Source organism: Corythoichthys intestinalis, chromosome 9, assembly GCF_030265065.1.
Source record: "Corythoichthys intestinalis isolate RoL2023-P3 chromosome 9, ASM3026506v1, whole genome shotgun sequence".
Classification (NCBI taxonomy): Eukaryota; Metazoa; Chordata; class Actinopteri; order Syngnathiformes; family Syngnathidae; genus Corythoichthys; species Corythoichthys intestinalis.
In genome coordinates this window covers 9,353,903-9,380,762 of record NC_080403.1, presented here as the reverse complement: position 1 = coordinate 9,380,762, position 26,860 = coordinate 9,353,903, and the positions used below count along the sequence as shown (strand labels likewise).

General features: G+C 39.3%; 2 protein-coding genes across 2 annotated transcripts in view; one reads left to right on the top strand and one right to left on the bottom strand.

The window, feature by feature from the left end:
* Nucleotides 1-1,189: 1,189 nt before the first annotated feature.
* Nucleotides 1,190-16,818, top strand: p4htmb (prolyl 4-hydroxylase, transmembrane b). The gene is made up of 9 exons (XM_057846756.1): nucleotides 1,190-1,829; nucleotides 1,931-2,012; nucleotides 9,059-9,249; nucleotides 9,342-9,438; nucleotides 11,389-11,551; nucleotides 11,747-11,932; nucleotides 12,536-12,626; nucleotides 14,861-14,984; nucleotides 15,869-16,818. Exons 1-9 carry the CDS (start codon nucleotides 1,476-1,478, stop codon nucleotides 16,069-16,071), a joined length of 1,491 nt encoding a protein of 496 aa, XP_057702739.1. The 5' UTR covers nucleotides 1,190-1,475; the 3' UTR covers nucleotides 16,072-16,818.
* slc26a6l1 (solute carrier family 26 member 6, like 1) overlaps nucleotides 16,010-26,860 on the bottom strand; it is a 15,443-nt gene continuing 4,592 nt past the window's right edge. Inside the window, exons 10-19 of the mRNA XM_057846754.1 lie at nucleotides 23,050-23,127; nucleotides 22,875-22,970; nucleotides 22,700-22,806; nucleotides 22,354-22,423; nucleotides 22,187-22,279; nucleotides 21,980-22,090; nucleotides 21,497-21,892; nucleotides 21,038-21,092; nucleotides 19,452-19,579; nucleotides 16,010-19,348 (exon numbers count right to left, since the gene is read on the bottom strand). Coding sequence (XP_057702737.1) covers nucleotides 19,322-19,348; nucleotides 19,452-19,579; nucleotides 21,038-21,092; nucleotides 21,497-21,892; nucleotides 21,980-22,090; nucleotides 22,187-22,279; nucleotides 22,354-22,423; nucleotides 22,700-22,806; nucleotides 22,875-22,970; nucleotides 23,050-23,127 — 1,161 coding nt within the window. The 3' untranslated portion in view covers nucleotides 16,010-19,321. The remainder of the gene's footprint in view (nucleotides 19,349-19,451; nucleotides 19,580-21,037; nucleotides 21,093-21,496; nucleotides 21,893-21,979; nucleotides 22,091-22,186; nucleotides 22,280-22,353; nucleotides 22,424-22,699; nucleotides 22,807-22,874; nucleotides 22,971-23,049; nucleotides 23,128-26,860) is intronic.

Here is a 26,860-nt window from a genome sequence, read left to right as displayed (position 1 = left end):
AAAGTGAAAGGTTGCAGAGGGAGTTGCAGAGCTGGGGGGCGCAGTGACTAAAAACTCTGGAACCAAAGGTGGAGAGACAGACCCGGGGGGACGGAAAGGTGGAGGATAGTGGAAGAGCCAAGTGGACGGTGTGGATTGTTTAAACAGAGTAGATTGCATAGGTAAGGAGGGGTCAAGCAATTGAGTTCTTTGAAGGTAATGATTTCCATGATTTTTGTTTGACTGGAAGCCAGTGAAGTTGACAGAGGATGGGGGTGATGTAGTGTATGGTGGGGATCCGAGTGATGAGGCGTGCTTCTGAGTTCTGGAGGAGCTGCAGCTTTTGGAGGAACTTGTTTGGGAGACCAAATAGCAGTGAGTTAACAGTAATCGAGCAGGGAGGTTATTAAACTACAGACCAGAGTGGAAGCGGTATGGCGGGTGAGTGAAGGGAGGAGACGAGAAACATTGCGAAAGTGGAAGTAGGCTGATCTGGTGATGCCGTTGGTATGTGACCGGAAGGAGAGCGTAATTATGATTATCTTATGACAGCTTTATGGCGCCACTGTCAAATAAAGTTTTACCAAATACCATTACTAGCAATTAAACAACTGAAACAGTAGCTGAAAACATAATTAGCACAGAACATGAATTTTGGTTGTTAATGTAGAGCTGCAATGCATGCTAGGAGGCATATTAGACGACAACAGTGTTGACAGCAGGTGGCAGCAGTGGTTGACTGTCTCACCCAAGGGAGCAGTGATGGCCAAATTAAGGTTCTTGAAGCAATTACGCTTTGCAGCCAATTGGTTCAAAGCTGGTGGTTCATGTGGTCTTACAGTCTTATGATACCGCTGTCAAATAAAGTGTTAACGGTAAATATCTTTTGGTGTCGTTTTCGTGTCAAATTTGGTGGGTAGCGGCTTATAGTATGGTGCGCCTTATAGTCCGAAAATTACGGTAGAGCACAACCTCAGAATTCGGAGTCCAGTGTACTGTGCTAACTGTAACACCCTCCGTTTCATTATTCAGCAATTAAATACATATATAAATACATAAATAAATACATAAATAAATAAATAAATAAAATATCATTTTAGTTCACAAGATGTCAGCATTGCATCAGGCGACGCAAGAAGAGGCAGACTGTTGCTCTCACTACTGACTGTCCGTTGTGTAAATAAATATTTATTCAAATAGAAGACGACTGTGTTTCTTCGGAAAGTATAGCAACTCCTTTGGTGCAGGATCGCGTTGACGTTGGCCAGTTTTAGAGTGAGCATTTCCAACCATCGCAGCTCTGGATGCGCATTACGCTCGCAGCCAAAGGAAATTGGTGCAGTGTAAACAAACTGACTGCAGTAGAAACTAGTGACTACTGGCTACTAACTACGGGCATTCGCTCACAGATCACCGAAGGGTTTTTTTTTTTTTTTGCGTATAAATGTTAATTTGACCTGTCAGATGGACCATCCATCTGACGGTTCGTTAACCAAATGAGTCCAGTGATGACCGACAAGCAAGAGGCGGAGGACACCACCAGATCCGCGTCCGGCAGCGCACCCTCACGACTCGGCCGGCCGCCGGGCGAGCGCCTCCCTGGCCCGAAGACCAGTGTGTGCTCCCGCTCGTACTTCGTGGTGGTGATGGTGTTCTTCCACGTCTACATCATCAATGTGATCGCCCTGCTCTTGTACGTGCACTACAGCAGCGGACAGGAGGATGCCAGTCCGGCTCCTCCTCACGACGATGCCCCGAGCAGCGACAAGCGGAACCCACAGTCGCCGCGTCCACCATCGAAGGCACCGTTGCCGCGTGACATTTCTCTCCCGCGCATCGAGGGCATTCGAGTGAGTACTCAGTACTGTACCGCCGTGCTGCGTCACTAGTATTATTCTGCACCCACACAAAAATACCGCACATGCAATAATCACCTCTATTTCTCTACCAGGTTGGACATATTCAGAAAGTGTCACTGGTGCCCGGTAAACTCCACGAAATGAGAACTTTGAGTCTGAAACCTTTGCTCTTTGGTAAGCACTCTTTCAAATCACAAGAGCTGCAACAACAAAATATGTCTTCTGAAAGGCAACACTGCTAATGTTTGACACAAGTTCATACATTCATTCAACAATGTACAGTATTTTTTTTTTTTTTTTATTGTTGCTGTAATTTACACAGGTATAGTAATGCATTGCATTATACTGAGAGCAGGTCTTTGGTTACCTGATTCCAAAACTGAACAGCACCAATTTGATAGACTATTAGAAAAATCTCATATCACCAGGCAAAATGTCACAAAAAGCATGAATTCTGTCAAACAAATCATATGGTTTACTTTTTTAAAAAATCAACATTTTTGCTCAAATCTGGTCTCACTTTGCCCACAAATTTGTTCCTCTGGCCCTATTAATTTAAAGTCACCTGATACAGTCACAGATATTAATTATTTGTTGTAGCAATCAGTGACGTGCGGTGAGGTTCATGGTTGGTGAGGCACTGACTCCTTTAGTGTCAGATTTCCAAATATATAAACCAAAAAGGGTAGCTTATTCAATTGGCTACTGGTTATTTCATATCTCATCAGCATTCTTCACAAAACAGGCACACACGGTACATATTATCGATACGTAAAAGTAAGAAAATAACATGCATTTGCTCTACACCCTCAGTGTGTTGGCCGTCACCATTCTATAATTAATGCAACATAAATGAGAGTAAAGAGTGGTGTACAAAACCACAGAATTCAATTCTGACCTTTAGTGAAATATTCAGTTGTTTTTAAAACTTTTAATTCTGAAACTTTAATCAATTTATTACAGATTGCTAAACAAAAAGTGTGAAAAGAAAAATAATATTTTATTTAAGGCCAAAATTTAGTTTTTAAATATTATATTGTATTTTTCTTGGTCCAAGCTCTTTTTAAAAATTTTTTTTTTAATAAGATTGAAATGAAAACTGTTTGTGGTCTTGCGCCTGTCCTTCACCACAGAAACCGGCGTTACTTTGGAAGGGCATAGGTTTTGTCTCAACATTCGTAGGGACGATATAACAGCATAACCTGCATGTAGGTACACTTTTTGCTGGGGACGGGACATTAATTGGACCAAACAGATTGGATGAAGGGGGCAAAGGGCCACATTTCTAATGTATATGAACCTAATTAATTAATTGGCAAAATGATCAATGCAAAATAAATCCTTATCTACTGATAATAACTTTTACGTGCATTGGTTTAGATGATACACTGTTCAATTCAAACCTTTGTTTTCAAAAAATACTAAAGAAACATTTTGAAAACTTCCTGAATAAATGTCTGGTTTTTATTAGCAAACATAAACATAGTGAAAATAATTCACTTAATAATGGTAGGGTCAATTCTATCCTTACAACATACGGAACTATTGAAAGATCTAAATTCTCTATATAACTGAACATTATATCATGCAAAAAAGGTAAGGTTGCTTAAAAGTTGGTGGGGACAATTTTAGCATGCTGAAAAGTTGGTAGTGTTATGTCCCTACCCTCCCTATGCAAACCTACGCCCTTTTAGTAAAAGTCCTCCTTATTTTCCTTTACTTTAAAAAAAAAAAAAAATCTCTCCGCCTCAATGGAGAGGATTGCTTCAATTAGATCGTTCTGTGTTCTATTTGACAAGCCAGAAAACACAGTGGATGTGTCCAAATCCACTGTGTTCAAATGTCTAGCTAACCTTTCATCTTTCTCAGCAAAACATGTAATCGTTCTACATATATGCCACTTTTAGAAGAGCTACACGCTCATCGTTACCACCTAATGTTAACTCCTGTTTAGCTAGGATGCAGGTTGCATTAATGAGGTCTTTCAAACTCTTTTTCTTTACCTTAGCGTTTGAGGATGCTACCGTTGAGCTTCCGCTGTTCGTCAAAGCCAAATCGATCCTTGAGCTTCCAAAAGTTTTTAAAGCAAACAGGCTTTGAATGTGAGTGGTCGAGCTCTCATGTTTGCTGAGGCTTCGTGGTAGTGTTTTAATGTCACAATATCTCGTGTTAGTCCAGACATTGGCACAAGTTGAGAAGAAAAGGTAGGGAAAGCAGCAAAGGCGATTTTTCGAAGGACAGCCACATAGACAGTCTTTTCGGGTGTACCAGTCCGTTTGAAAAGCGCGAGTTATCCTCGGTCCCGTAGTTTGAAGCAAACCTTTGAGCTCCGGACAACACCGGCGTTGTGTTAACCGCGTCCACTTTTAACGGAAAGTCCAGTTTCACGTACGCCCCCTTGCAGTGCGGCAGAGTACTATCTGCCGCAGCCTGTGTCTTTTCACTGCGGTTTTATTTCCCATCAGCAAAACTAAATATGTCGCTAACAAACATTAAACTTTAAGGGTTAAAGACATTAGCCAGACTGAGGAAAATCAGGTCAAATAAACGTATCTGGAAACATTATAAGGGCGACATGCAGATGTACGGCAACCAGCACGCTCCAATTCCATGTATCAACCCAGTTTGTTAAGGATTGCGCAATCAGAGGTGAGGCTTTACTCATTGCTGCCGCACCTCTCGTTTCATTTCTTTATTTGAACAGGAAATAGGCAAATTCAGCGATTTTGACTATAAAAAATGTTTGAAATGAGTCATAAAAAAAGAGCAATGGACAAATATTAATATAAATTTGATGCTATTATTATTTTTTTGTCATGATGACAGGTGAGGCTCTGCCTCACCTGCCTCCCCTGACCGCACGTCACTGGTAGCAATATACAGGTTGATTGTCTTGTCATGCCTAGGATAAAACGATTTGTAATTGGTGCAGAATTCATGACCAGGAAGAATTCATGATCAGGAAGAACGAATGAATGAATGAATGAATGAATGAATGAATGAATGAATGAATGAATGAATGAATGAATGAATGAATGAATGAATGAATTTGACGATTTGCAGCAGTACTTTTCATCATCTCAAATGGCACTAGTGAGCCAAAATACCATGGTTAGAAATCATGTTTACAGAACAAATTAGATTTCTTTTAAATATAAATCGTAAAGCTCCTCTCATAAAGATAAGCTCCAAATGCATGTAGTTAAAATACAACTGCACACAATTTACAAGTAATAAAAAAATAAATTGCAATCAAAATAAACCAAATAAATGAAGTGGAAAAATTAGTCAAAACGTGTGTAAGCTTTTTTATTGCTGTGTGTTTAGTAAAAGTCACAAGGTTCTCGCGGGGTATTAAAAAGTCCTAAGTTTACTTATCCTAATAGAATGCCCTAAAAAGACATTGATTTTTGTCTTATGAATCTTAACACTGCAACTACCGTTTTTTTGTGCTATTTAGAAATACCAGAAAGGTGTCAAAATGATCCTGATACCAAACTGACTACTGGGCTTTGTCAAACAACAGACCACTCAAACAAGCAATCAAGCACCCCACCTCCTATATGTCAGGAAAATTCAACTTTGAACTCCAAGACAAGTGTCAACTCGATAGCTCGATGAGAAACGAATCAGACTAACCAAGGATTGCCTGCTTCGAAGACTTTATATAAAACTTGATATATCAAGGATACAATGGCGCGATCCAGCAAGGAGCCGTGAACACGCAAGAGTACAAGGAAGCACAACAGAGGCCGGAGACTTATACTGTTGAAAGGGCGTTACCTAAGGATGCTTACTATGAAACGATACCTACGAAAACCAAAGTGAAACTTAAGTATCAACTCTGGTGGTTTTCCACAGAAAAACATAATGAGCTATGACCTTGGGAACTTAGCTTTAGCTGGCACGAAAAGTGATAAGACAGTCGACAGGAACTCTTTGTATTATGTTCAAAGAAATACAGCACATGAACATGGATGAATACAGTCTAACAAATGAATATAGTATCACAGCAGTTATGTGTTTTATAAGACTGAATAAAATTTCTTTCACACTATACAGTCCTTTGTAGTCGCTGCCTAGGTGTGAAGTGAGTGTTTCACTCTGGATAGCTGCAATTAGCATCTTGAATATTTGCAAATTAAGGGCTTCCTTGGCTTTGTCAAACCATAGATCACTCCTTGGTGGATCTAGCAAAGAATTGGCTAACTCTCATGTGAGCATAAACAAGGCGGAGAAGGAAACCTTGCTTCAGCAACAACCTAAAACACCTGTAGGTGTATCGTGAAAAACCTATACAGCGCTGGCCAAAAGTGTTGGCACCCCTGCAATTCTGCCAGATAATGCTCAATTTCTCCCAGAAACTGATTGCAATTACAAATGTTTTGGTAGTAATATCCATTTATTTTGCTTGTAATGAAAAACACAAAACAGAATTTTAAAAAAATCATTATCATTTTACACAAAACTCCAAAAAGGGGTCCGACAAAAGAATTGGCACCCTCAGCCTAATCCTTGGCAGCACAATCTTTAGACAAAATAACTGCGAACAACCGCTTCTGGTATCCATCAATGAGTTTCTTACAATGCTCTGCTGGAATTTTAGACCATTCTTATTTGGCCAACTGCTCCTGGTCTCTGAGATTTGAAGGGTGCATTCTCCAAACTGCCATTTTCAGATCTCCCCACAAGTGTTCAATGGGATTCCGGTCTGGACTCATTGCTGGCCACTTTAGAAGTCTCCATTGTTTTCTCTGAAACCATTTTCTGGTGTTTTTTGAAGTGTGTTTTGGGTCATTGTCCTGATGAAAGACCCATGACCTCTGAGGCTGCTGCAACATTTGTTGGTAGTCTTCAGACTTCATAATGCCATGCACACGGTCAAGCAGCCCAGTGCCAGAGGCAGCAAAGCAACCCCAAAACATCAGGGAACCACCGTCATGTTTAACTGTGGGGACCGTGTTCTTTTCTTTGAAAGCCTCGTTTTTTCCCTCTAAACTCTATGTTGATGCCTTTTCCCAAAAAGCTCTACTTTTGTCTTCCAAAACGTTTTTTGGCTTTCTCGGATACGTTTTGGCAAAGTCCAGCCTGGCTCTTTTATGTCTTTGGGTAAGAAGTGGGATCTTCCTGGGTATCCTACCATAGAGTCCCTTTTCAGTCAGACGCCGATGGATAGTACGGGTTGACACTGTTGTACCCTCGGACTGCAGGACAGCATGAATTTGTTTGGATGTTAGACGTGCTTCTTTATCCACCATCCGCACTATCTTTCGTTGAAATCTCTCGTCAGTTTTTCTTTTCCATCCACATCTAGGGATGTTAGCCCCAGAGCCATGGGCTTTACACTTATTGATGACATTGCGCACGGTAGACACAGGAACATTCAGGTCTTTGAAGATGGTCTTGTAGCCTTGTGATTGCCCATGCTTCCTCACAATTTTGCTTCCCAAGTCCTCAGACAGTTCTTTGGTCTTCTTTTCTCCATGCTCAATGTGGTACACACAAGGACACAGGACAGAGGTTAAGTCAACTTTAATCCATTTTAACTGGATGCAAGTGTGATTTAGTCAATTTTTTTTTCTTTTATCCCAGATAATATTAGGTGATTTAATTACCTGACATGTATCGGCGAAGACTTCCGCCTTTGTCAGAGGGTTCAAGTGTAGGCAAAATTAACTCAATCCAACTAACAACTAAGTGTGATTTAATTATTGCCACCACCGGTTATGTGCCACAGGTAAGTAACAGGTGCTGTTACTTACACAAATTAGAAAAACATTACATGATTTTTCAAAGGGTGCCGATACTTTTGTCCGGCCCATTTTTAGAGTTTTGTGTAAAATGATAATGTTTTTTTCCCATTATTTTCCCATTTTTTCTCATTATTTTTGTGTTTTTTCATTGCAAGCAAAATAAATGAAGATATTACTACCAAAGCATTTGTAATTGGAATCGTTTTCTGGGAGAAATCGAGCATTATCTGACAGAATTGCAGGGGTGCCAATACTTTTGGCCAGCACTGTAGCTCAAAAGGGAGAACAACCGTTTGTAGGCAATGCAGTTCAAGGGTTTCACTCTAGTTTTTATTGCTGTGTGATAAGTAAAAGTCACAAGGTTATCGCGGGGTATTAAAAAGTCCTAAATTTACTAATCTTGATAGAGTGTCCTAAAAAGACATTGAATTTTGTCTTATAGCTCTTAAATGTCTTAAATTTTAAATCAACTTGCACTGCATGAAATTTTGTCTGATAGATTTTCTAAGTCTAGGAGTTGTATTTGTTTTGTTTTTTTAATCATTTTATTTTGCCCTTGAACTGACATTAAATTCTGCTTTGGTGGTCTCAAAAATGTATTTAAAAGTCTTAAATTTCACTTTATGAAACTTGTAGGAACTCTGAAGTCAGCCAGGAAGCCGCCTGATACTAACATGACAATATAAAATGAAACCAAGTTCTATTAAATGTTCTTATAACTCTGGTTTTATGAAGCACATTACATGTTATCGTTCTTTGTAAAATCCCTGTTACAAACATTTCTGATTTTGTTTTGTGGTATTCTGAAACAGATTAATTGGCTTTCTATTGGTGACAGTGGGAACATATGTTAAATACACAGGTTTTAAGAGTAGACCGTGGTCCCACAAAGAATTTAACTAATAAGTTAAGGCATCACCTTTTGTAGATACAGCTTAAAAAATGCCTATTTGGATGCAAAAAAAAAATGCAATGTAACTGCTCCCTGCAAAAAAAAGGTTTGTTTGCATATTTGACCCAATTCAATGCTCACAGTATGAAGTGCAGATGACATAAGTGCATCTGTTGGAGGAACAGAAGCAGCAATGCATGAGGAAATTGTCAAGTGGGTCAGATGTCCTAGAGCAAAGACGGTCCAGTGCTTCTTTAGTTAGAAAATTCTGCACAGTGGAAACTTGGAAGTAGAATGCCCAAGAAGTGCACCATTAATATTCTGAAAAAATATCCTTTCACAAGTTGAATATGTGCTATATTTGACAACTGAGTTTTCGCTGTAGATATTGATTTGGTGCTTTTTGCTTCAATCCTCTTGGAGTTCAGATTGTAAAACTGAGGCCCATTATCAAATTTGCAATCACAATCAAAAAGTATTTCCTGAGTAAAGGGGAAAAGACGCAATGAAGTCAACGTAAGATCTCAATAATTCATAAATGAAACCAAGCCACAATTGTGTGTGTCATCGGGCAGAAATCCCTGGGTTCTTGTCAGAGGATGAGTGTCGTATTGTGATGCAGCTGGCACAGTTAAAGGGTCTAATGGAAAGTCAGTTAATGGTGCAAGACGGTCAGGAGGAGTTGGCCAAGGAACTCAACCTCAGCCCAGAAGAGATCTTCAACCTTCTTGATATCAACCAGGATGGACAGCTGCAGCTCCATGAGGTGTATGTCACTGTTGGCTTATGAATGCGAGATTGGCTTAAGAGTTTCATGGCACAGGGTAATGAACTCATCCAATCATTTGCCTTTGACAGATACTGACTCATTCTCGAGTGAGGGATGGCATTTGGCTTACACCAGAGAATTTGCAAGAGATCTATATTGGGCTCAACGCAGACAAAGATGGGAATGGTAAGAACACATTCTTACAGTAATTTCATTTGTTTAGTACAAGGGCGTAGGTCTGCATAGGGACGGTAGGGACATAACCATAACACCACCAACTTTTCAGGATTCCCAAAATACCTCCACCACCTTTTAAGCAACCTTATTTGAATTATATAATGAGTTCAGTTTATTGGTAATTTAGATCTTCCCTATGTTGTAAGGTATAGAATAGACCCTACCATCATAAATTGAATTATTTTAATTATGGTCAGGCTTACATTTATCTCTTTCACTTGCTGAATGTGCCGGTCCATTTTTTTACAAAAATACCCTACACATACCCCCATGCACATTCACGAAGCCTCGACAGATTCATGTTGACAACATGTCGCCCGCCCGCTTCGAAAAGGAGGATTATTAAAAGTTTTGTAATGTAATATAATTAGTGTAAACAGACGTCAATGTTGTGGAGGGGGGGGCACATTAATTTTTCTACTGAAAGTCCAGCCTGCATCAGAGTTAGCATAACATTAAACTGTGTGAACTTAATAACCTGCAAAACTACTGCGGTCTGGCCAGCCCCCACGAAGTCAAGCTAGCTGTCCCTCGTTTGGATCATTGTTTGCATTATGTGCATTACAGTAATGCAACGTGATGGCTTCAGAGTACAAGACCCTTCATCAAAAAAAAAAAAAAAAAAAGAATACTGGGAGCTATCCAAGAATGGGTCAACTTCAGGGGGACACTGACATGAAAATGAATTGACATGAAAAAAAAATCTGTGAAATGAAATCACACATCAGAATTTCATTAGAGGTAGTGTAGTATGCCTCAGATGCAGACCGATCCTTGGATATCTCAATTTTTTTTTTTTTATACTAGCATACTTTATTTGATACTTGGGCATACGCTGAGTCTAAAGGGGGGCCAGGGCCCCCCTGGTGGCCGAAAAGTGTCATTGCACTTAATTGACTTTCTTATATATGATTGTAAAATTAAGAGTTTCCCAGTAAAATATTGTCTATAAAAGCTGTAATCAAACAAACAACAAAAATGAAGGAAATGAAAAAAAAAAATACACCAGTAGTGTCTTGCCAATGTAGTTACCTCCGTCAAAAATGGTATCCCCTGACCGCAGCAGCGCACACACACACACACACACACACACGCACACACATTATTTATGAGAAATGTCGACTTAAACAATTAATTGAAGTCTGAAAAGCACCAGTTATATATTTTGGTCATCGATGTTTATCAAACTGGAGAGTTTACTGTAATTCAACTCCATACAGGACTTGAATTACAGTAATAACAGTTATAGGTCATCCTACGAGTAACACAGTAAAACATTGCCTTTTTTTATGTTCAGTACGCATGTTATGTTATACACCAGAAAAAAATGTTTGTTCTTTTGGATGGATGGGCCATGTTTTAAAACATCACCAAAACACGAAAATCAAGCAAATCAGTGCAGCGCAGTGGCTCCGCCCAGAGGATACAATTAAGAAACTACATTAAGAAATTAACTTGAAAAGGAGCAGAGTAATCGCTCATTCGGACATTACAAACAAATATAACCATAAAAGCTACAGTAGTAACTAAAAAGTATTATTATTATTCTTTCACAACCAGCCATGCAGTACGAAGACACGGCATCATCAATCGCACTGAAGCATGAACACATGAGCATTTGCTTTAAGTCTTTGCAGTTCAAATGAATTGGACGTCTATCAGTGTCACTGGCAGAGAATGAATGAATGCAATTAGACATAATAGAAAGTACTACACATTGAAACCATTGTTCTACACAACTAAAATAGCAATAATAAAGATATTGGTAAACTAAATCTCTCTCACAGTATACTGAAAATTAGCTTTGCAATGATATTTATTCAGCCCTCATATCGGATCGCATTACATTCTGATGTAGCAAATGGGTTTTAAATTATTTATATATTTTATTTGCTGAAGGTTTGCTGAGTTTAGAAGAGTTTGAGCTCCTGAGTCCCGATGCCTTCCAGCGCTTTTTGCTGCAACAGGGGGTTAAAAGGAGCCAGCTGGTGAGGAACAGTAGACACACTTGGCTATACCAGGGAAAAGGAAGCCATCAGGTCCTTCAGGACATTAAGAAGAGGTGATGAAGAAATGTGATGTGACCTACTTTTGTTGCAATTTAATTGTAAATTTCCAATTAAATATTACTGGGGAACCTGTCAGTGTTAAAATTAGAACTTACAGTATGTCACACCTGTTACAATTCCCACCTTAATGGAAGTCTTAAATATTCCGATTCATGTCTAGGAATAATTAAATTTTTTCTTGTACCAAGGGTAACACGCCTCACCCGTCTCCCGACCACATTGGTGGACCTAAGTGAGCCGCTGCAGGTGGTTCGCTATGAAGAGGGCGGGCACTACCACGCTCATCATGACAGCGGGCCCTTCTATCCAGAAACCGCCTGTTCTCACACGCGTCTCGCAGCCAATGCCTCCACCCCTTTTGAGACATCTTGCAGGTCTGGCTAGTGAACTCATGCCCATCTGCTTGTCAGAAAATGTGCTCTTCTCAGGCACGTGCACACACATTTTGAGGGGCCAGTGCTCAAGCTCCAAAATTCACTATATTGCTCAGCGTAAGGCCCACGTTTCATTTTGAATCAGAAACCCACTTTGGGTAGTTAACGTTAACAATGGGCCTATTATTGTGGCAATAAAATAAATTAGAAGTTAAATAACATTTTCCTATTTATTAATTTTTTTTTTATGCTGCTCTATGTCATAAAGCATTATATTTTTCCTTCTACACATGTTAATTACCTAGCAAATTTATCAAAATACTTTTGAGGAGAACTGATGACAGAGAGGTTTTTTTTTTTTTTCAAACATTGATGAACGAAGAAATTATTGGGCTCAAGCAGAAAGGGCAGTTTTTTTCTCAACCAGGCCAAAAGGGCAGGTGCTTGAGTGTGAAATCTGTGCACATGTCTGTCTTTTTAATTACATTGGACAACAGCATGTCTTTGCGTAACTCCACATTTGCTCAGCACTTGTGGTTAATGTGTTTGAACCATTATGTTATTTGTGTGGGTCATTTTAAAACCTGTGTGTTGCACACTCAGGTACATCACTGTTCTCATCTACCTGAACTCTGTTGAAGGGGGTGGGGAGACTGCATTCCCTGTGGCAGACAACAGGACCTTTGAAGAAGTGGTGCGTAATCGTCTGCAGATCTAGAGATATGAACACAATTGTGTAAAAGAGTCTGGCATATGTTGTTCATACTAGTTTGTAACCATGGCTAACTATGGGGATAATTCAGGATTACCTGTCGCAAACAAGTAAAATGCTACCATTAACACAAAGGTTACTGCTCTTAAGTTCTCAATACATACTGTACACACTACAGAAACGCTCACATGCTTCAGAATTTTCACCAATACAAATAACTGAAATGCTTGCACACAGTTTAAATATTCTCACACTAAATAAAATCCTTCATATGATCAAATACATCCATGTAAGATACTAAAATACATGTTTAAATACTGTACATAATTGTTACAGTCATGTGAAAAAAATAGGATACCCCATTAAAAATTCAGTTCTTTATTAAGAAATGTTCACATAACAATGTCTGATCATGTTTTTCTTTATCTCTGGAAAAGAAATGATTTAATTACAGGTAAACAAGAAAAATTAACATTGTTTTCCTCATTAAACCAAATTTATCAACAAAAATGCAAATTCTGAGGAAAAAGTTAGGACACCCTACCACCTAATAGCTAATGTTACCCCCTTTGGCTGAAATAACTTAATGGAGATGCTCTTTGTAGCCATCTACCAGTCTTTGACATCGGTCTGAAGAAAGTTTGCCCCACTCCTCAACGCAAAATACTTTCAACAGTGACTGACTGTTGAAGTGAGTGAAAACACCATGGTGAGATCAAAGGAGTTGTCTGAGGCCTTCAGAATGAAAATTGTAGACACTTATGAGTCTGGTAAGGGATTTCAAAAGATCTCTAAAGAATATAAAATCAGCCACTCCACCGTCCCTGAGAGCAGACCACAGGATGCTAAAAGAAGTCTCCAAAAACCCTCAAATGTCATCACGGGACCTACAGCAGGCTCTTGCTACTGTTGATGTGAAAGTGCATGCCGCTACAATCAGAAAGAGACATTACAAGTTTAACCTTCATGGGAGGTCTACAAGGAGGAAACCTTTGCTCTCCTAGAAGAACATAAAGGCCAGACTGAAGTTTGCCAGTCTGTAGACAAAGACAAGGACTCCTGGAATAATGTTCTTTGGACAGATGATTCTAAAATTGAATTACTTGGACACAAGAACAGAGGACACGTTTGCCCTAAACCAATACAGTATTCCAGTAAAAGAACCTCATACCAACTTTGAAGCATGGAGGTGGAAGTGTTATGGTTTGGGGATGCTTTGCTACAGCAAGACCTGGCCAGCTCACCATCATAGATTCCACCATGAATTCTATCAGAGGGTGCTTGAGGAACTTGTGAGATCCAGACCCAGAGAGAGTTATTTGGTTATTATCTATTTAATTAATAGTGTTATTATTACATTATATTTTATTATATTATATTATTTTTACGTTATTTACTTTTGTTCCTTGAAGAATCCAGAAAGGGTTATTTGATTGTGGCTTTCTGAAAAACAATAAATTTTTACATTTAGGCACGCCTGCAATCGTCACACTTTTTCTGTTACAAACTGACCCGGCCCCTCATCAGAGAAGGGAAAAGTTATGTGGCCCTCACAGGAAAAAGTTTGGGGACCCTTGAATTAAGTAATGTGTGAAAGTGTTGTACAAGTAAGTTTTAGTAGTGCATGCGGGCAAAAGAAATTCAGGTAAGTTTATTTAGGGTATAAAATTATAAATCACCAAATATCCCAAAGGGTTTCACGGACATGCAGTTGACATTAAAATAGAACATCAGAAACACTATTCACAAATGGTAAAAACATGCAAAAGACTCATTCAGCAGATCACAAAGGAATCCAGAACAACATCTAAAGAACTGCAGACTTCCATGAAGAAGTTCATGACTCAACAATAAGGAGGAAAGTGCAAAAATGGCATCCCAATACTGGCAGAGTTCTTAAGCAAAACCACTGCATTATGGAAGTTGCATGTTCTCCCTGTGAAAGCTTCAGTTTCTTCCCAAATCCCCAAAACATGCCCTACGATTGGCTGGCAATCAATTTAGTCTACCCCATCTTCTGCCAATATCCCCCTGGGATGGCCTGTAGCAACCTCGCAAACCATGTGAGGATAACTTGTACAGATAATTGTACATATAGGGATCTTAAATGTTAAAGTGGGGAAACTATGCTAATTTAAGAAGGAGTAAAAAACATTTCTTCATCACATACAGCCCTTTGTAGCTAAGTATGTGTGTGTGTGTTTTTTTTTTTTAAGTCTCTCATTCAGAATGATGTCGATCTTTTGGACACCATGAGGAATTGTGACAAGAGTAACCTTAGGGTGAAACCAACCAAAGGGAAAGCTGTTTTCTGGTACAACTACCTTTCGGACGGAAGAGGTACTGTACCTATTGCCTTTTCAGTGCAATCTAGGTCTATCCCTAAAGTCAAAATAGCTTCATTGTTTGTAGCACATTATAGTACATATTATACATTAGAGCAACAATGATATACGGTAATAAAAAAAGATGTGATACGGGTGTTGCTTATCTTGTTATGGAAATTAATGATATTTATAACCTGCCCCTTGAGAAATTATATTTCTATTACCTAAAGAAATATATATTAAAAAAAAAATTCTAATATCGCAAAATAAGATGATATATTGTGGTCTAAGTAATGGAGACTAAATTATTATGTGGCACAAACATGCTTAAAAAACTGAATGTATTTCCATAAACCTCTAAAGAGGGGAAAAAACACTTTTGTTAATCATTTTATTTATGCATAATCATGCGTAGGTAACAATCATGTTCTAGCGAGTAGTGCATTATCTCAGCGGCTGGATGTTCATACACATTTAAGGTCAACTCTGATTAGTCGAATTTGCCATAAAGATTCAACAACGCATCCAACACACACATAAGTCTTAAATTATCGCACATCTTAAGAAAACATGTGATGCACATGCCATGATTGTGAGAAAGATATTTTTTTCAATATACTGTCTTGTTCAGGCCTCTTATATTGTATATATTATGAAGGAACAGTTATATTTCAATTTGTATGTAAATCTAACTTTTATTGATTTCAAACACAATAGCACTGGCCACAGAATTAGGTGCAGGTGTGGCATCTAATGAAGAAAAAATAAGAATTGCTGTAAAATTGTATTTTGATATTTTGATTATATCCTTTAACTATAAAGTATTATCAAAACCAATGATGTTTTCCCCCTTTGCCCAAATAAATTCACATTTGTGATATTTTTCTGCCCCTGCAGGATGGGTGGGAGAGCAGGATGAATATGCTTTGCATGGAGGTTGTGTTGTCACCCACGGCACTAAGTGGGTCGCCAATAAATGGATCAATATTGATCCCGATTACCAGCGTCAAGCTCGCTACGAGCAGCTGGTGTCCCATCAGCCAGAGGATGAAGATGATGAAGATCTGACACTGAATTCCAATATACATCAAGAATTGTAGCTCATAATCCAGGCCCTGCCCCCTCTGTCCTGCACACAGCACATTTGGTGACCACAGCATTTATTCATGGAATGAGGTCACAGTGGTTTTATGCAACTTTAAAGGCACTATTGTCACATTTTGTTTGATTTTGTTATCCTGTTATTTATTGAATCGACTGGTTATACCGTTTCGGGAATGTTGCACTAAAATGTCCTACAAAGAAACTGTAGAACCCAATTGCATGAAATAGCTGCACGTTTTGCTGTTGCTATAAAATTGCACTTAACTGAGATTGCTAATGAAAACATTTTAGAATAACTTATTGTTGCAATGACCAAAAAATACACACACCTGTGTAACGCATGTTGCCTTGTCTTTGCTCCTTTAATCCATTTTTATTGTTTATTGTTGATATACTGTATATGTATTTCCCTAATGAAATTAAATCAAACGTCTGTGTATTGTATGTTTCAATATTACACCATTATCAATCACTGGAGTGAGTGAATAACATTACTGAGTGTCAGGGATTAAGTATCTAGACATTCATTCATTCATCTTCTTGGCCGTTTATCAACACCAGGGTCACGGGGTCACTGGAAGCTATAGGCCCTACTCACATGACGTCACAACCACGCCTCCGCGCCATATTGTGCGTCAGCTTGTCGGGTTTAAGCATTACCGCTACATAAATTCCTCCTATTATGGCGTGTTTTTCTGCTCGTTAACATTAATAATCAAAATGGTGAAGGCGTGTGTGGCGGTTGGTTGCAATAACAGAGAAGCTAGACGGAGAGACTTGAAGTTCTACCGTATTCCGAGAGACCCGGAGAGGAGACCGAGATGGACTGCTGCAACTCGACGAGAAAACTGGGCACCAAACGATCACTACAGATTATGTAGTGGTCATTTTATATCTGGTAAGATGCATTTAATATATATTTAGCGGGTTTTTGGCTGATAACCACAATTAAGATCATTGCGAGGCTAATCGCCGACAACATACAGTTTCAAATTCAAGATGCTTATTTTTTCCACCGTCATTATTTTTTTAATAATATTTAGCTGGTACCAAGTGAAAGAAGTTAAACAGGTGTGTCCAAACATTTTGCAAAGGGGGCCAGATTTGGTGTGGTAAAAATGCGGGGGGCTACCTTGGCTGATTTACATAGAACAATATATTTAAACAAATTTTAGCAAGCCCTTCTGTGTGTCACATTTGCTTTATAATTTTTTTAATTCATAATTTCAACAATCTCGTCTTTGTGGCGTTCTCTTTCGACACTCGGGCTCTTGCGAAATACTGCTGCTGTGAAATTAAACTAGCTTCAAGTTGCTATAATTTCTCGCTGCGTATCTTCTCTGTAATGTTGTCGTACATTTCAGCGTGTTTTGTTCGGTAATATCATTATTGCGTCACATCGAACTCTTTTAAAACAGCGACTGTCTCTTCGCAAATGAGGCAGACACAGTTGTTGCGTGTTTTATTGAAGAAATAGTCCAATATCCACCTATCCTTGAAGCGTCGGCCATCACAGTCAACTTTTTTTTTTTATTGATTGTCGCCATTTTAGAAAATTGGAAGTAAAGGGTCACACGGGGTAATGTTGCTTAGAGTGCTGCTCTTAAAGTTTTTCAAACTTTCGTGAGAATAGGCTGATTTTGTGTGGACAAGAAAGTTGTAGATATCAGGGTAGCAGATGTCAGGCAGAGAGGGCGAAGACAGCAGGTCGAAAAATATCGATTTAGGCATCAAATATGGATCTGGCGAATGGATAGACTGAAGCTTTTCCACATAACGCCTTTTATGCAACGCATCCAATGAGTTTACAGCGTCTGAAAGCACCGGGGCTTCCATGAATTGCACTATAAATTGCACGACAAATTGAAACCATTGAGAATACGGATAAACACTGACGGACAATATGGCAGCCGGATACAGCGACACGTCATTCTGTGACGTTGGTGAGTAGGGTCTATAGCAGCTCACTATAGACCCTACCCACGTGACGTCACAACTCCTTCCTCCTGACTGGTGCCGCCCACTTGTCCGTCAACACATCATGTTTACCTGTTACGGCTACGTACATTCCTCCTATTTACGACGAGTTTTTCTGCTCGTTAACATTAATAATCAAAATGGTGAAGGCGTGTGTGGCGGTCGGTTGCAATAACAGAGAAGATAGACGGAGAAGACGGAGAGACTTGAAGTTCTACCGGATTCCGAGAGACCCGGAGAGAAGAGAGCGAGATGGGCTGCTGCAATTCGACGAGAAAACTGGGCTCCAAACGATTACCACAGATTATGTAGTAGTCATTTTATTTCTGGTAAGATGCATTTAATATATATTTAGAGGGTTTTGGGCTGACAACCACAATTAAGATCATTGCTAGGCTAATCGCCGACAACATACACGTATGTATGTAGTGAGAGTGCTATCGCTAAACCATATAAACATTAAAAGCCCTAACTCCATTGACAAACGACATGAAATACATTAGACTTGACAGTGGATGTTAGCAATAACAAAAGATTTTGAATTGAAAATTTCGTAACTCACCTTTCCTAGCACAAGATAGATTCCTGCCGAATTTTCGTGGACGAGGACCTGTTTCACCCAACCAGCAACGAAGTATTTATAAGCCTCCAAGCTCTTAAAGTTTTTCAAACTTTCGTGAGAATAGGCTGATTTTGTGTGGACAAGATAGTTGTACATATCAGGGTTGCTAGCAGATGTCAGGCAAATACGGCGGAGACAGCGGGTCGAAAAACATCGATTTAGGCATCAAATATGGATCTGGCGAATGGATAAACTGAAGCTTTTCCACATAACGCCTTTTATGCAACGCATCAAGTGAGTTTACGGCATCCGAAAGCACCGAGTCTTCAATGAAATGCATTATAAATTGCTCGATCAATTGAGACCATTGATAATACAGACACAAAATGACGGACAAGGGGGCGGAACCATACAGCGAGCACGTGATTTTGTGACGTCGGTGGGTAGGGTCTATAGGCGGTATACGGCGAAGAGTAGCACCCAGAGGTACGTGTGCACCCTCTAGTGGTATTGAATATTTTCTGCAAAATGTTTAACAACTACTGATTTAGCTAAATCACAGTGAATGACAACATTAATATAATTTATAAAGACATTCTAAAACATAGCACGAACTTAAATCTCAAGAATTTAAACATGACCAATTAGTTGTTAGGTCTTTCCCACATTCTTTGTTGAGAAATTGACGTCTTCACTGTCTGAAGTTCCTAAAGCTTGGTGTTGTTGTCCATGTTCTATAACGAGAGTTCATATAAAATTTAGAAAAGGCTATAAGAAAAAAACAGGCCATCAAATGTCACTCTCCAATTAAAAGAATCATAGGCGCATCACACTTACAACTAATGAGTCGTATCTGCGATGGTCAAGGCAGTGAAGCACAGCATCATGGACAGAGGCGAACAGATGTTTCTTTGTAATTGATTCAGAGAAGAAATCGCCAAGTTCCAGCTGTTGGACGACAGAAGCTGGAGAGAAGAGCAGTTGACACATACAGTAAAGTTGAGATACAACAACAAATAGTGATATACAGTGATCCCTCGCTACGTCGCGCTTCAAATTCCGCGGTTTCAGTCTATCGCAGATTTTTTTTCAGTCAAAAAAATATATATATACATGCTTAAATAATTAAAATAATGGAGAAAATATGGTGTAAAATCTGCCCGTTCCCTAACAGAAGGCAAGGAGAGCCCGCCCAACTCATATTCCACCGATCTGATTCGCTGGCCAGCATCACTCGGGAATATCGCAAGCTGATTGGCTGAGATGTTTAACCTTGCTGCTATCGAAGGAAAATGGCTCCAAAGCGTCTTCCGCCTGCTCAATTCTCTAGCGAACCCAGAAGAAAAGAAAAATGATGACTATGCACGAGAAAGTTCAATTACTGGACATGCTTAAAGTTGGCCACAGCTATGTGTCTGTTGCACGCCATTACAGACTAAACAAATCAACCGTTCGTTACATAAAAAAAGACGAGGCGAAAATCCAAAAGACCACCACAATGACGTTTTCCAGGGACACTAAGCGAGTCGTGACTCCTCGCAACAAGACGATTGTAAAAATGGAAAATACACTAACAGTGTGGATATCGGACTGTCGGGAAAAGAAGGTGAGTCTCGACACAAACATGATTCGGGCAAAAGCCAAAGCGCTGCATGATAGCCTCATTCCTGAAGGAGAGTTGAATGAAGGTGGCGGTGATGCCAACTACGACGAAGATGAACCACAGCCTAGTACCAGTGCTTCAAGTGAAGAAAATTGTGGTTTTGTTGCCAGCAATGGCTGGTTCGAAAAATTCAAAAATAGGTTTGGACTTCGCAGCGTTACGTTGCATGGAGAGGCCTCCTCGGCGGACAATGACACAGCTGTTCGTTACTTTGAGGACCAATTTCCCAAATTAATTGAAGAGGGTGGCTACCTCCCGGAGCAGGCGTTTAACATGGACGAGACTGGCCTTTTTTGGAAGAAGATGCCATCCAGGACGTTCCTTTTCAAGGAAGAAGTGAAGAGGCAAGGCTTTAAGGCTAACAAAGATTGCGTGGCTCTCAAGCTTCTCAATAAATCATCTTTACCTTCATATCCATTGTTCTGGAGTTTATCTTCATTTATCAAGATCATCAGTGTGGTGAGTACATTTTATTCATCTTATGCATGTTATTGTTTATCAATATTGCATTTACTTTTCTAACTAGTGTACTGTATACACAAAAAAAATATAAAGAATGTTAATATAAATAAAATAAAATTCTCCTGAATCCAAGCAGCTGAACAACACATTTAAAAAAAAAAAAAAAAAAAAAAAGTATTATTTTTGGGAGGGGGGGTCGCTACTTCGCGGTTTTTCACTTATCGCGGTGGGTTCTGGTCCCCATTAACCGCGAAAAACGAGGGATCACTGTACCAGTACAGTTGTATGCTTCACTTACCCTGACAACCTGCTATGTAAACATCAATATCAATTTCACTGAAGTCTTGAAAAATCTGTTAAAATTTAATAGACTATCATCAGTACTGAAATGTTTTTGAGTAGCTTAAGTATCAATACAATATATGGACAAAAGTATTAGGGCAGCTGGCCATTTCACATGGTTATTTTCTGTGGAAAAGCGCTATATAAGTATAACACCATTTACCATTTATCACATCATACATAAGAGAAATTGTGCAGCCTTGTCAAATTCTTTACAAATCTGTTTGAGGTGTGTTGGTCACATTTTTCACCAACCTCTTCCAAAGTACTGTAATTATTTATAGACTAGATTTTTCTAAGTGATATGCTGATACAGTAGATATGTATTGGTGTAAAAATATACTCTATGTCCATATAGTGTACAGGGCCATTAACTGGCCTTTATTTACTTCTTCTTAGTATGACTAAAACTTACATTTTTCATGGTCTTTATAGTCACTGTGTCAATGAAGTTAGCTGTGGAGAGGTCCAGAATAATAGAGTGAATGTCCCATGTCCATTTGCCAAGTGACCCGAGAGAGAGACGCTCCATATCACGACTAAGGGTGTCTTCACTTTTGGAGCTGAGGGTTGTGGCGTCTCCATCAATCTGCTCAGGCATCCATTCTAAACTTATGTTGTCTGGATCCCCTCCCTTTAAGCACTCCCACCTACACTGACCATCTGTTGCATTGGGTTTTACAAAGACTGTGCCATTTTCTCTGTCGGTCCAGTTCTGCTCTTCCTTTTCTGTGCCATTCATCACCATGCTTGTGTTTCTCCGGGTTTTGTCCTCTACCTCCACAGAGAACACTGCTGTCTGGTCATTATGCTTTGTAGGTAGAATGCATTAAGTTAAATAAAGTGTGTTCCATGTGTTATCACCATTAGGTATGTACAGCAAATAGAATAATATTACCTCTTTCTTGGCTAGTCTTTTTGCATGTCTCTCATCTCTCTTTTTCATGCGCTTCTTCTTGGCCTCTTGTCTCTTCTTATAGGTAATAATTTTATTGACATCAAGTCCACTCTATGGACAATAAAGCAATAACTACTAAAAATAATAGTATAATGTTCATGAAAGCAAGGCTGTAGTTAGTGAAGAATAGTAATGACAAGTACAAACCTTTTCTTTCAGGGCCTCTAGGTACAGTTCGGCATTAGCAAAATACACTGTTGATGAAGAGCGAAATATTGTAATGCCTGGAATTTCTCTTGCCTGTAAAAAAGGAAAACATCAATCACATATTTTAATGCAGGCACAGCAAGGCTTTCAAAATTTTTTTATCCTACCTCTTTGTGTGTCTCTATGTCTACATACAGCTCTGAACCTTCAATGTTTCCCAGAATTGAGTATACTGCACTGAAAGAGAGAAAAAATGGAATGAATACCAGAAGACTTGGCAAACTAAAACCACACACACTACGAACACCAGGACATTGCACTTGAATGATATCATGAAAACCAATAGAACTCTGCATCAAAAACTTTGTCCTAAAAAAGATTAGAATAGTCTTTGAATTAGCAAAATGTTTGAATCTGCCAGTTGAGGCAGAATTTAACTGTGCAGGAATAGTCAAAGTGAAACACTTTTTTACTGCACTGCAAGAAACAACAACAGTATTTTAAAAATGTTACCGCTGGGTTCTGAAGATAACAGTCAGGAGAGCAAACATAACGGAAGCTGCAAGGCCAACATCTAGATTGAGGAGCAGCGTAGATACCCACGTGACCAGCCACAACATCTGAGGGATAGTGTGATGGTCAGTACAGCATTTAACATTACAGTAAATTCTGTCCCACTGCCCCTCACCAAATCAGTCTTGTTGCTCCTCCATAGAAGAATAATGTCTGAGTATTGTTTGAACATACCCTTCAGGTTCACAAAGACAATAGCGGCCAGGACTGCCTAAAACAATTGTTTAAAAATTAAACAAAGTCATAGTCAAATTGTGAAAAGAATTCAAAAGATTAGTAATGTAGGAAACCTTTGGTAGTTCTTGAAAAAGTGGACCAAGTTTTAGAATTGCAACCAAGACAATTAAAGCGGATGCTATTCCAGCCATCTGCCAGAGGAAAAGGAAAACACTGCAAATTACATGTTTAAAACATACAGAAAAGGTGTGCACCTGCAACTAGTCCCCAATTTGAGGGACAGGATAAAGCTGAGCAAACTGTGTTCTCAGGACGAGAAGTGGCCACATCCACAGCATTTGTTAGCCGTGTGAAGCTATCAATAGTTCCTCAATTAATTCAAAGTTAATTTTGGAGACTCATTTGAAATACAGCAAATCTCCGCATATTCTGGAACTGTGAACTTTCATTAAAAAATATACATTATATACTGTATATACGCTGCCGTGCAAAAGTTTGGGGTCACCCAAACAATTTTGTGTTTTCCTTCAAAAGTTACACTTTAACCTTGCAAATGAGTTGCAAAATGAATAGAAAATATTGTCAAGTCATTGACAACGTTAGAAATAATGATTTTTATTTGAAATAATAATTTTCTCTTTTAAACATTGCTTTCATCGAGGAATGCTCGCTTTGCAAAAATTACAGCTTTGCAGACCTATGGCATCCTAGCTATTAATTTGTTGAGGGAATCTGGAGAAACTTCACTCCACACATCCAGAGGCACTTCCCACAAGTCGGATTGGTTTGATAGGCACTTCTTGCGTACAATACGGTCAAGCTGCTCCCACAACAGCTCAATGGGTTTGAGATCTGTTGACTGTGTTGGCCACTCCATTACGGATAGAATACCAGCTGCCTGCTTCTTTCCTAAATAGTTCTTGCATAATTTGGAGGTGTGCTTTTGGTCATTGTCATGTTGTAGGATGAAACTAGGGGTGCACGAAATCCATTTTTTGAAACCGATACCGATAACTTCCTGCTCCTCAAAGCCGATACCGATATCGATAACCGATAATAAATATATAATTTTTTAAATGTATAACCTGAGTTTTTGAACACCTGGAGGTTTTTTAAAAAAAAAATTTTTTTTTAAAAACAAAACAAAAAAACTAGTGGTGGATTCAACATAGATTTGCCTTTGATCTCACCAGATTTTTTATAATGACATGAACAAAACAGTGCGTTTCACTTCTGCGCCGCCCGACAACCAGCTAAGAATGAATGCACTTCCATAAACCACAAGGCTTGGTCTTTTCTTGCCTTTATGGGAAGACATTCTTCTTAATATTGTGACAGTACAACAGAAAAGTACACATATTCAATACTAAATATACAACAAACTGCAAAATACACTTATATACACAACTATTATATGTATAGCACTGCACACTGGCTTGAGCTACTAAAGCATTGGCTGGCTTCTATAACACAACTTATGAAGTTCTGTACATATGACCCTTCACCACAGAAGTAAACATATATTGCACATCCATATGTTATAATAAACATAAAATACTTACATATATTTCCGAGGCGGAAACGTAACAGAAAGCATTCACGACTGTCAATGCTACCGCTAGACAGCGCAATGTGTAAGTGATTGAACCAAACTACTGTAACAAAAAATAGATGCAGTGAATTATTCTGACCAGCAGGTGGGAGCAATGCCCCGCAAATGGTTAACTGATTTCCCATACAAGTGTGTAAACCGTAAAGCCAGAACAGTACATATTATCGGTCCTATTATAAATGTTATGGGAATTATCGTGATGACGTCATAATTCCTATTATCGGACCAATAATTATCGCGCACCAGTAGATGAAACTGACTCCAATCAAGCGTTGTCCACAGGGTATGGCATGGCGTTGCAAAATGGAGTGATACCCTTCCTTATTTAAAATCTGTTTGACCTTGTACAAATCTCCCACTTTATCAGCACCAAAGCAACCCCAGACCATCACATTACCTTCACCATGGTTGACAGATGACATCAGGCACTCTTCCAGAATCTTTTCAGTTTCTCTGCATCTCACAAATGTTCTTCTCTTTGATCCAGAGTCCAAACACCTCAAACTATGATTTGTCTATCCATAACACTTTTTTCCAATCTTCCTCTGTCCAATGTCTGTGTTCTTTTGCCCATATTAATTGTTTCCTTTTATTAGCCTGGCTCAGATATGGCTTTTTTTTTTTTTTTTTTGCCACGCTGCCCTGAAAGCCAGCATCCCAGAGTCGTCTCTTCACTGTCGACATTGACACTGGCGTTTTACGGGTTTTATTTAATGAAGCTGCTAGATGAAGACCTGCAAGGCATCTATTTCTCAAACTAAAGACTCTTATGTACTTGTCTTCTTGCTTGGTTTTGCAGCGGGGCCTCCCGCTTCTCTTTCTACTCTGGTTAGATCTTGTTTGTGTGGTTCTCTGAAGGGAGTGGTACACAGCGTTATAGGGAGTCTTCTATTTATATGCAATTTCTCTTATGGAATAGCCTTCATTTGTAAGAACAGATTGTCAAGTTTCATGTGAAATTTGTCTTTTTCTGGCCATTTGGATCATTTAATCAAACCCACAAAGGTGATGCTCCAGATACCGAATTAGCTCAAAGGAAGATCAGTTTTATAGCTTCTCTAACCACCTAAACTGTTTTGAGCTGTGCCAACATACAGTGGGGCAAATAAGTATTTAGTCAACCACTAATTGTGCAAGTTCTCCCACTTGAAAATGTTAGAGTGGCCTGTAATTGTCAACATAGTTAAACCTCAACCATGAGAGACAGAATGTGGGGAAAAAAACAGAAAATCACATTGTTTGACTTTTAAAGAATTTATTTGCAAATCATGGTGGAAAATAAGTATTTGGTCAATACCAACAGTTCATCTCAATACTTTGTTATGTACCCTTTGTTGGCAATAACGGAGGCCAAACTTTTTCTGTAACTCTTCACAAGCTTTTCACACACTGTTGCTGGTATTTTGGCCCATTCCTCCATGCAGATCTCCTCTAGAGCAGTGATGTTTTGGGGCTGTCGTTGGCAACACGGACTTTCAACTCCCTCCGCAGATTTTCTATGGGGTTGAGACCTGGAGACTGGCTAAGCCACTCCAGGACCTTGAAATGCTTCTTACGAAGCCACTCCTTTGTTGCCCTGGCTGTGTGTTTGGGATCACTGTAATGCTGAAAGACCCAGCAAGGTCTCATCTTAAATGCCCTTGCTGATGGAAGGAAATTTTCACTCAAATTCTCTCGTTACATGGCCGAATTCATTCTTTCCTTTACAAAGATCAGTCGTCCTGGTCCCTTTGCAGAAAAACAGCCCCGAAGCATGATGTTTCCACCCCCATGTTTCACAGTGGGTATGGTGCAATTCAATTCCTCCAAACAAGAGAACCTGTGTTTCTACCAAAAAGTTCTATTTTGGTTTCATCTGACCATAACACATTCTCCCAGTCCTCTTCTGGATCATCCAAATGCTCTCTAGCGAACCGCAGACGGACCTGGACGTCTACTTTCTTCAGCAGGGGGACATGTCTGGCAGTGCAGGATTTGAGTCCCTGGTGGCGCATTGTGTTACTGATAGTAGCCTTTGTTACTGTGGTCCCAGCTCTCTCTGTAGGTCATTCACTAGGTCCCCCCGTGTGGTTCTGGGATTTTTGCTCCCCGTTCTTGTTATCATTTTGACACCACGGGTTGAGGAGGGAGTTGAAAGTCGGTGTTGCCAAACGACAACCCCAAAACATCACTGCTCTAGAGGAGAGCTGCATGGAGGAATGGGCCAAAATACCAGCAACAGTGTGAAAAGCTTGTGAAGAGTTACAGAAAACGTTTGGCCTCCGTTATTGCCAACAAAGGGTACATAACAAAGTATTGAAATTAACTTTTGG

Excerpts from the sequence above, each read along its gene's own strand:
- p4htmb (XM_057846756.1), top strand. The coding sequence starts at position 1,476 with ATGAGTCCAGTGATGACCGACAAGCAAGAGGCGGAGGACACCACCAGA. Across the intron at positions 9,439-11,388 it reads CGCAGACAAAGATGGGAATG|GTTTGCTGAGTTTAGAAGAG; the intron begins GTAAGAACACAT and ends TATTTGCTGAAG. Across the intron at positions 12,627-14,860 it reads ACAGGACCTTTGAAGAAGTG|TCTCTCATTCAGAATGATGT; the intron begins GTGCGTAATCGT and ends TTTTTTTTTAAG.